We start from the raw sequence: 9,868 nt of genomic DNA, 5'->3' as shown, positions 1-9,868 counted from the left end.
CACACATTTAGTTGTTAAAAATATGTTCCACTGGTAATTAACCAAGTATAAGAGTTTATCATTTTCAGGGCCAAAAGTGAGATAAGAAAAACTACTCATGAGTTTTATAAATTCAGATATTAACGCACATATGATTAAATTCAAAAACCAGACTTTATGTTACGAATTAGAGCCCAATCTTGGCCAACCCAAACATGGCCCATTCCTAACTCTGAAGATATTGTGGAGTAAGATTGTTGCTTCCTGCACCTTTTCCGGAATATTTTTTTTTTTCTTCTACCTTCCAGAAAGTAACTTGGAGGTGCAGGAAACAACAACCTAGGAGTAATTTCCAAAACTCAAATCGGATCTAATTAGTTTTATGTTGTTCGGTGTAACATTTCGGATTGTTGAATCCACGTCCACCACCTGAAATAAATAAATTTGGCTTCTATACATCTTTCTAAAATTCTGATGCGGAAATTGGAACAACACAGAGCAAACCGAAAATTCTGATGCAGAGATTGGGATCAATACACGCAACGAGCCTATAATGATAAATGCCTAATAAGATCACATTCACAGCCTAGTAAAGAGACAACACATTTAGTTGATAGTTTTTTTTTTTTTAAAAAAAGAAAAAAACCAAAGCCAATGAGCACCTCATGGATAATGTTTTGATAGCATCCTTAAGCCATAGCATGTCAATTGTATTTAACAGAGTAAAGAAGATTGAAACAAACAACGTCATATTTTTAATATTTTGTTGTCAAGGTACCCAACTTTCTGTGTGACTATCCAGCTCTCTTCCAAGCATCCAGTACAAACCAATGTTGAATCATATAAACAAGGTAGCACTTGTATTTAACAATTTTCTTTAATTTTAATTTTGGGGAAGGCAAAAGAAAATGAAAACTCCATGATCACCTGAAAAGTTGCAAGATATTTATTTATTAACGAGCACAACAGGACTATAGATAATGCAAACCAACTTCATCTTACAAAATAGTATACCTGATGAAAGTTATTACTTCAAGAGGTTTCAAATTAGCCCTCTTCTTCTCTTGTAATCACTAACTGTTAATGTCAGCGCATGCTTCTGACGATCATTTTCCAGGACTTTAAATCCAGCTGTTGCTTCTATTCTTTGTTTCTTTGCCATATATCCTGCCTGAACTCCTTTGGCTCCACCAAAGTTTTGGAGTGTAGCCAATGATATTGGCAGCTCAAAATTGTGCAGCACATTTGACTCTGTGGCTTGATCCACCGGAGCGCTTGTGTCTACTAACTTCCCAGCACCGGCAGCAGCTTTCAAAGCTGCAGTAGTAGCTGCCGTACCAGCCATCACGGTCTCAGCTGCTCCTGTGTGGTAGCTGCCTGTATCACCACCTGCACTATTATTTTCAGCTGCACCCTCTTCAGCTGGTTTTCCAGAGTAGTAATTCCTTGATCTAGTCCATCTCCTTGAAAAAGGATCATAACCTGCCTCCCCTGCTTTCAATTCTTTATTTACTGGCTTCAATTCAGAAGCATTTTTGAAGTTCTCAAACCTGTTCTTTCTATTCATCTCAGCAAGCTTCAAAGCCCTGGCATCCATCCTCTTAGCTTTCCGTGATTCCTCCAATTCTTCCAATCTTGTCATGATCCTCTTCACTTCAGCTTTACTATTCTTACTATGTGCTATTTCCAATTCTGTCCTTAACCTATCCTTCTCAGCTGCAATATTTAGTGGTCTTGTTTTGGCAGATTTTTTCTCTTGTAACATCTGCTTCACAGTAGCTGCTGAGTAAACAAACAAGTTGGTCTTTAGTATAGCTTCTTTTTTTTCTGCCACTTCTTGCTTTGTTGGCATCCGGCCACCTCTTCTCTCTACTTCCTTAACCCACTGGATGAACTCTTCCTCCTTTGGAGGAGAGTCGCTAATCATAGCCATTTGCCACCTTGCAGCAGAAGTTTCATTTCCCCAGACAAGATTTAAGTACTTGTGTGTGGTTTTATTTTCTAATTTATACTGCCGAGCACGATCTCTGGCATCAACATTTTTTACCATGCAGAGCCTGTAGATAGGCCCTGACTTTGGGCGACCAATACCAACTCTTACAAAACAATCAGCAATTAACTCCTCAAAAAAAGGCTCCATAAACCATTTTGCAAGTTTTGATCTCCGAATGGTGATTTCTTTTATATCCTCAAATGAAAGCCCTTCAGATCCTAACATTATCCTGTCATCATCACTGTCGATGATTCTGTCGTCATCACTCAACCCTTCATTATCACTCAGGGACTTACTTTCAGTTTCACTATCACTTGAGCTACTGAGATTTGGGAAAGGTTTGTGCTTTGGTGAAAAATGCCCAGGCCCTGAACTTCTAGATGCCTCACTTGGCCTGCGGTTTGCTTCTGAATCTTGCTGCTTTAACCGTTTTGCACGCAATTCATTTAATGCACCATCCTTGGCAGTTGACCTGTCGGCAGATCTGGCTGATGAACGCACACGAGATGGCGGGAGAGGTGAAGTCTGTTTCCCGGCTACAGTTTTCTTTCCCTTCTCACGCTTTGATGCTATCTTCCCCAAGAAATATTTATCATGCTTCTTGGTAGCCCTTTCTGACAATATCATCTCTCTTTGAAGTTCAGTCATCTCCGACAGATTAAGCCTGTCATCTTCATTCTTATAAAGATCATCACCAAAATCAGATTCATCACTGCTATCGCCCTCGTGATAACATCGGCCACCAACATCATCATCCCCTTCATCCTTACTTCTCTCACCATCATCTCGTTCGATTGGATCAAACCTCTTCTTTAGGGGAACTTGCAAGCTAGAGGGCTTCCGACCTGAATAATCATGTTCATCCTCCGAATCATCCTCCCTAGAGTCACTGCCACCACCACCACCATGTCCTCTTCTTGAAGGTTGACAAGAATGTCGTGTTCTCCCCGCTGCCTCCAAAAGCAAATTTTCTAAATCCGCCATAACTATTCTCTTCACCCTTAAATCCAGATATAACCTGCTTATGTAACACAAGGCATAATCAACCATCTAATCCATACAGCAAAAGTTGACGAAAGCATCCACATTAACACAAAAACATACAAGGGATATAAATTTAAAGTGCTCAATGCGCCATTTTTGTGCTAATAATCTCCATTCACCAAGGTTTTAAAAAACCGGTTAGCAAACGTTACAGTTTTTGAGGTGTCTAGGACCACAAAGCGACCACAATAGAGGCTGCATTTGATCGCAATTTTCGGCAATCAAGCTTTTAAATTGTGGTCACAATTGTGGTTGCGGTTTCATCACGATTCTTGATATTGCAAGAAATTGCGGACAAATGGGGTGATGCAGTCACAATTGCAGTTATGGTGACATAAAAAACCTTTGATCCTGCAACAATAATCACAGTGGCGGAACATTTTTTAAAACCTTGCCCGCAATATCAAGGAACACCACGAAACCGCGACTGCAATTTTAAACCTTGCCATTCACTAGACAACTCGGCACGCAGCCTCTAATTTTCTCAAGAAATTACATTCAAAATAAATAATGAAAGCAAAAGAGCACTCCAAAACAGTTTCATCGGTAAAAATCATTCGAAAAACAGAATAGAAACAAAAAAGCGAAACAATGTGATATGAGTAGGGTTTGATGCTGATTAAAGCGGTAGAAGCCATGAACTAAATTGGGAGACAAATGAGAGAGAACTTACAGTGAGAGAAAAGGAAATGAAGACGCTATCGTTCGATGAATGGCGAAACGGTGTCGTTTGACAGACAGAGTCCAGAATGGAGTGTGTTCAGAGCGCTACAACCCTAAACTAACGGCAGCTCCATTCGTGTCCGAGGAGCAAGCAAACAAGTAACCTGAACCTCGGACTCGAGCTCTCCCGCCTTTTATATCTTCCGGGCTACAAACGCACCGTTTCGCTCACTTTTTATTATTTTTAGTATGCATAGACTAATAATACAACACCCTATATTCTCTGTGTTTTAATCATGAAATTTTGTTGAGGAACAAAAACTATTTGTTAACTTAGTGTCTAAAAAGTAGTAGTAACATACAATATAGGATGTTATATTGAGGCTAACATGTTTAAATTTCCTGGAATCATGTTCTCAAGGATACTGATTATCTAGTTTTTGAAAGTGCTCTCAATTGTATTTAAAATGCTTAGAGAGCACATTCTGCTTCTGCTCTTTTTCCCCGGAGGTTGTTAATCCTCTAATATATCATTCAAAAAAAACAAAGAGTCAAGTGTGGGAAAATAGTTGCAACAAAGTGCTATAATGAAAGAGGTGAGACGTCACAAGGCAAGCAAGGAGCGATGGGCTGCTGGAAGGATAGGGGAGGTGCAATGACACAAGAGAAAGAAAGAGAAGGGACATATTAGTCCATTAGGTGTCTTTGTTGTTTCCTATGGGGTGCAGGAAGCAATAGCCCTAAATTATCAATTGAGATTGAATCTTAAGCACCCTAAGGCCTATGGTGAATATTCATAGCTGAACAAGGGCTATTGTATCATGTAGTCTTACTATTGCATTTTGCACCTCACGTTAGATTTGATAAAGTCCATTCCAAAATACAATGAGAGGTGCAAGATACAATGAAAATGCAAGAAATAAATGCCGAGAATAAGGCAACAAGCCCAACAATAGTTTTGTCATAGGGTGTTACTATTAGCTCATACCATAATTGCTCCTAGTCTTTACAAAATTTTAAAATTCCAGGAAAAGATTATTTTTCCTCCTTCTTCCCCCCTTTCTCTTCTCCTTTTCTCATCCCGTGTTAAATACACAACACAAATATGATTTTATAGTAATTTTTGTTGAAATACACAACAAATTACATTTCCATTTTATATTTTTTTTAGAAAAAATTACATAACGAAAATACAATTTTGTTGTGATATTCGTTAGACACATAAAAAAATTGTATTTATGTTATGTCTTTTTTATAGAATTTTTTATTAATTAATTACCTTTTTTAAAATAATTAAATTAATTATGATATAATTTATCATTTTTAATATTATTCAATATCTTTTTTAATTAAAATTAAATTAATTGGAAGTTATCATTTATAAATTTATAATGATAATCAAACTAATTATTATAAGAATTATCTTTATTTTCTATATATAAGAATTACCTTTATTAATCATAATTAAATCAATTCATAATATTATTTTGATTATAATTAAAAAGAGTAATTTATCTCATTATTAATTTAAATTTAAATAAAAAAGTAATTTAAGTAAAAATTAATTTGATTAAGGTTAAAAAAGATGATGTGTATTGTCATTAATATAATTTTTCTCAAAAATTAATTATAATAAAAGAGTTAACTTAATTCTGCAATTAACTTTTTGTAAGAATTACCTAATAAAAAGTGCAAAAACTATATATTCTATTGTTCACCTTATTCAACCAAATCATGATTTTATAACAACAATAATTTTAAAATAATTTTTTTTCAGCCCTTTAAGAGAGACCAAGAGCAATTTGCTTGAGGCCAATACTATTCTCTATGTCATATTGTAACGTACAAAAATTTCCTTGGATTTATCTTTCCATCTAAATTTTATTTTTGGTCCAGTTTTCATTTGCATTGTTAGTTTTTTTATTTTATATCTTTTGTGTGATTTTAGTTTTTCAGATTTCACAGAGTTCAAAATTTGAATCTAATTTTTAATTTTGTGTACATGTATTTTTTATATTTTATTAAATTAAATTAATTTTAATTATACAAAATTAAAAATTGAATCAAAATTATTTTTTTTTAACTTTTAAGACTGAAATTGTGAATAAATAAATAAAAAAACCAAATTGCAAAATAAAAATTAAAGAGAGAATAAAATTATAGCTTAACCTATATTTTTAATTAAGTCAAACTAAAATAAAATGTAATAACATATTATGCACCGTTATTTTTAAAATTTTTTCCTGTAATAATAATGCACTGTTGTTTTCTTACCAGTGTCAAATTTTAAACTAACATTAGCCACATAAAATAATTTTAGTAACGTCTTACTCTAATACAAAGACATTATTGTCCTCAGAGTGAGCAATAAATAAGTCCAAGGCAGAGAGACTAAAGCGGAGATACCAACCTGGTCTTACTGTGTGGTGACTGTGCTCTGCTCTCATCTCATTCATATTCATTTCAATGGCAACTCAAGGTCAAGTCATTACCTGCAAAGGTACTCTCTTCTTCTAATAATAATGCAAGTTACAGATCCAATTACCACTAAACAAATCCTAGTGTGACGTCGTTTTGACGATGTAGCTGCGGTGGCCTGGGAACCCAACAAGCCCTTAACCGTCCAAGACGTTCAGGTTGCTCCGCCTCAGGCCGGCGAGGTCCGTGTCCAAATCCTCTTCACCGCTCTCTGCCACACCGATGCTTACACTTGGGGCGGCAAGGTACAGCGTCTTTTTTTTTTTTCTTGAATCAAATCAATTTTTTCTCAATCCAACAATTCATATTCCCTTGTTTGGATTGCAATGTGAGAATTTTTTTTATTGCAGGATCCCGAAGGTCTCTTCCCCTGTATTCTCGGCCACGAAGCTGCAGGGTATGTATAGTATATGAATATTGAATAGTACATTTTTAAGATGCAATTGTGACATGTGATATATGATATGAGCATTACTTGATTGTTGTTGATGATATAGGGGTTTTAGGGATTACGCGTTTTTTGGTGCAGGATTGTGGAGAGTGTTGGAGAAGGTGTTACTAATGTTCAGCCTGGGGATCATGTCATTCCCTGTTACCAGGCTGAGTGTGGGGAGTGCAAGACTTGCAAATCGGGGAAGACAAACCTCTGTGGCAAGGTTCGTTCCGCCACTGGAGTTGGGGTCATGCTCAATGATGGGAAGAGCCGGTTCTCCATTAATGGGAAGCCCATTTATCATTTCATGGGAACATCCACTTTTAGTCAATACACTGTTGTTCATGACGTTAGTGTAGCTAAGATTGACCCGGTAGCTCCCTTGGAGAAAGTTTGCCTTCTTGGATGTGGTGTTTCAACTGGTAAGTGACTAAGCATTCTCCTTTTCAGAAACTCTATTGAGATTTTGAAAGTTATATGGGATGGGTCTTATTATCCTTTCTGTGCATGCTGTGTCTAATCTAATGAATTCATGAAATGTGTTTCGACAATGATGTTGCATTTGCCTATATAGATTATATTATTAGACATATATCTTATAAGAATTAGACTCGAATGTTTCTGATCAGGGTTACAAATTCCATCTATAACCCATTTTTCAATTAGAATAATCCTGTGTTTGGACTTTTGAGTTTGATGTAATGATAGATCATGGTTATTGTTTAGTATTATTTTAAATTTGATAACAAGATGGCCTATCAGTGATCTTGCACTTTTTATTTTGATAGTTTAGCAATTAACATGCTTTGTGAAAAAGGAAAATGTTACTTTACAGACCTTTTTTCCCTTCTTCCCTTCCTAATGCTATGAAATGTGTGGTCTTGTGTCCTTCCAATACCAAGTTCACTTATTATGAAGTTGTGATATCTATTCCCCCCCAACTTTTTAGGACTTGGAGCTGTCTGGAACACTGCAAAAGTGGAGTCAGGGTCAATTGTTGCTATTTTTGGCCTTGGAACTGTTGGGCTTGCTGTAAGTTTCTGCAGTTACAATTGTAGGTGTTTATGTTTTTGGGCTTCTATAATGATTTGTAATTTACACTTGACAGGTTGCAGAGGGTGCAAAAACTGCTGGTGCATCCCGGGTTATTGGCATAGATATTGACAGCAAGAAGTTTGATATAGGTACATCATGAACTTGGTTGAACTAATCTGGACAGTATGTTTAATGTTGTGAAGTGATTTGCTGCCATGTTTCTCATTTTTAGACTTGTTTAACTAATGTTTCCTTATGTATTGATTATCACCTGGCTTTTGACAGTCTGATAATAAATTTTTTGCCATAGCTATTTGATAAAAGTAAGATGACCATTTTAAAGAATTATACTGGCAGAAGAATAACATTGCTGATATGCTTTGATATGATCCTAATATGTATGTTCTTCTGGTATATATTTGTTTTATTTCATTTCTTCCTCTATTTTTTTCTTCTGCCACAAATGCTATGAACTATATAGGTACAACTACATGCACACTCTTTTACTATGAGCTATATTCTTTTCGTTGTTTTCTCAGTTTTGGTTTTATAGTGCTAGTGCACTACAGAAGAGATTCTTCACAGTAATAATTACTTTTTCTTTTATTGTCTTGTCTTCTTTTGCTATTTTACCTTGCAGCGAAAAACTTTGGAGTCACTGAGTTTATAAATCCAAACGAACATGATAAACCAATTCAGCAGGTCATCATTGATCGCACAGATGGTGGAGTTGATTATAGCTTTGAGTGCATTGGAAATGTCTCTGTGATGAGAGCTGCTTTGGAGTGCTGCCACAAGGTGAATAATGCTGCTTCCACATTGACTCAGTTTTCAAATATTACGCTATGATGGTTCTACTCATGAAATATACTTTGGTAATTTCCAGGGCTGGGGAACATCAGTTATTGTGGGTGTTGCAGCATCAGGGCAGGAAATATCTACCCGTCCCTTCCAGTTGGTGAGTGGACGTGTCTGGAAAGGAACAGCTTTTGGTGGCTTCAAGAGCAGGTCACAGGTGCCTTGGCTTGTAGACAAGTACTTGAAGAAGGTAAAGTTTTTTCAAAGAGTGTTCTGTTTCTGTGCATTAATTCGGATTGTTGGAAAGCATGCATAGTTACAAGGCTACATTGTGTCCTTGTCTGCTTTGCTGGATTTGCAGGAAATCAAGGTTGATGAGTATATTACCCATACTTTGACCCTTTCGGAGATCAACAAGGCTTTTGATCTTTTGCATGAAGGGGGATGTCTTCGTTGTGTGCTTTCAACACAAGAATGAGGTTATCTATGCTAGCCTGGCTACTTTCGTGAGGAATGGATGTGTTGGGTTGCTTTTCCCCTCTTTTAGTGGTTGTAGTTTGAACTTGAAATAAATCTCGAGTGGTTATAGTTTGTAAGTAAGATCATTTTGGTCTATAATATGGATGTTATCTTTCGAATCTTTTGGCAAACTTGTGATCAGAAAGAATGAATACTTAAAAGCATCCTTTTTGAGTTATGATGACTATGGTATTCTTCTAATTTTATCTGTCAAGAATCATATATCATCACCTTTCCATCCTTTGGGTGGCACACACAATAGCTGTTTTCACTTTTGATATGTTATGGTGCTGTCAATAAGTTCCGAAGCCAGGTTGTGCAATTTTCAACGAATCTGTTTCGTATACCCTCTATCCAATTCTTTACATGTCACTAGTATTTTTTTAAGAAATAGGATCCGTATTTGTAAGTATTGAGGCTTAGGTCGCATGAGGCTGGCATGTCATGGATAATGGTGAAGCTGAACGTTAGCATCGGAAACAATCTATTTAACAATTTAAGGTAAGTAGCTATTATATTATCATACTCCATGTTATATTTTTAAGGTAAGTACCTTAAAAATATAATATTTAACAAGTAATATTCCTTAATTACAATGGGACCTTAAATTGTTAAATAGATTGTTATATTTGTTACAACTATAATAAAAATATTATAGTTGTAACAAATATAACACGTAAGTGGCTAACACATATTAATAAAAATATTATATTATCATGATTCACGTTCCCTCATATTAGGATACATGCCAAAATTAGTGTTTAGGTAAAATAAAACGGGGGCGGGACTAATAATAATATATTATTACATTATTATTATTGAGAGCTAACTTCTGTTAGATGGATAGCTAAACTTTTTTTTTAATAAAAAAATTGAATAAAAATATTAAAGTGTTAATTTTAAAGAAAAATATCATATAAATAACT

General features: G+C 35.6%; 2 protein-coding genes across 2 annotated transcripts; one reads left to right on the top strand and one right to left on the bottom strand.

Moving 5' to 3' along the window:
• Nucleotides 1–645: 645 nt before the first annotated feature.
• Nucleotides 646–3,837, bottom strand: LOC114406974 (protein RTF1 homolog). The gene is made up of 3 exons (XM_028369865.1): nucleotides 3,690–3,837; nucleotides 994–2,990; nucleotides 646–906 (listed from the first exon to the last, which is right to left on the bottom strand). The coding sequence occupies exon 2, from the start codon at nucleotides 2,954–2,956 to the stop codon at nucleotides 1,022–1,024; it is 1,935 nt and encodes a 644-aa protein (XP_028225666.1). The 5' UTR covers nucleotides 2,957–2,990; nucleotides 3,690–3,837; the 3' UTR covers nucleotides 646–906; nucleotides 994–1,021.
• A 2,196-nt stretch (nucleotides 3,838–6,033) lies between these two features.
• Nucleotides 6,034–9,143, top strand: LOC114406973 (alcohol dehydrogenase class-3-like). Its single transcript, XM_028369864.1, has 9 exons — nucleotides 6,034–6,179; nucleotides 6,266–6,402; nucleotides 6,508–6,554; nucleotides 6,687–7,012; nucleotides 7,540–7,622; nucleotides 7,699–7,774; nucleotides 8,266–8,423; nucleotides 8,512–8,673; nucleotides 8,785–9,143. Exons 1-9 carry the CDS (start codon nucleotides 6,146–6,148, stop codon nucleotides 8,899–8,901), a joined length of 1,140 nt encoding a protein of 379 aa, XP_028225665.1. The 5' UTR covers nucleotides 6,034–6,145; the 3' UTR covers nucleotides 8,902–9,143.
• The last annotated feature ends 725 nt before the right edge of the window (nucleotides 9,144–9,868 follow it).

The sequence above is a fragment of the Glycine soja genome, chromosome 3 (assembly GCF_004193775.1).
Source record: "Glycine soja cultivar W05 chromosome 3, ASM419377v2, whole genome shotgun sequence".
NCBI classification, from domain to species: Eukaryota; Viridiplantae; Streptophyta; class Magnoliopsida; order Fabales; family Fabaceae; genus Glycine; species Glycine soja.
The sequence above is the reverse complement of the archived record's forward strand: the minus strand, read 5'-3'. Positions and strand labels throughout refer to the sequence as shown.

Excerpts from the sequence above, each read along its gene's own strand:
- LOC114406974 (XM_028369865.1), bottom strand. The coding sequence starts at position 2,956 with ATGGCGGATTTAGAAAATTTGCTTTTGGAGGCAGCGGGGAGAACACGA.
- LOC114406973 (XM_028369864.1), top strand. The coding sequence starts at position 6,146 with ATGGCAACTCAAGGTCAAGTCATTACCTGCAAAG. Across the intron at positions 6,403-6,507 it reads CTTACACTTGGGGCGGCAAG|GATCCCGAAGGTCTCTTCCC; the intron begins GTACAGCGTCTT and ends TTTTTATTGCAG. Across the intron at positions 7,013-7,539 it reads TGGATGTGGTGTTTCAACTG|GACTTGGAGCTGTCTGGAAC; the intron begins GTAAGTGACTAA and ends CCAACTTTTTAG.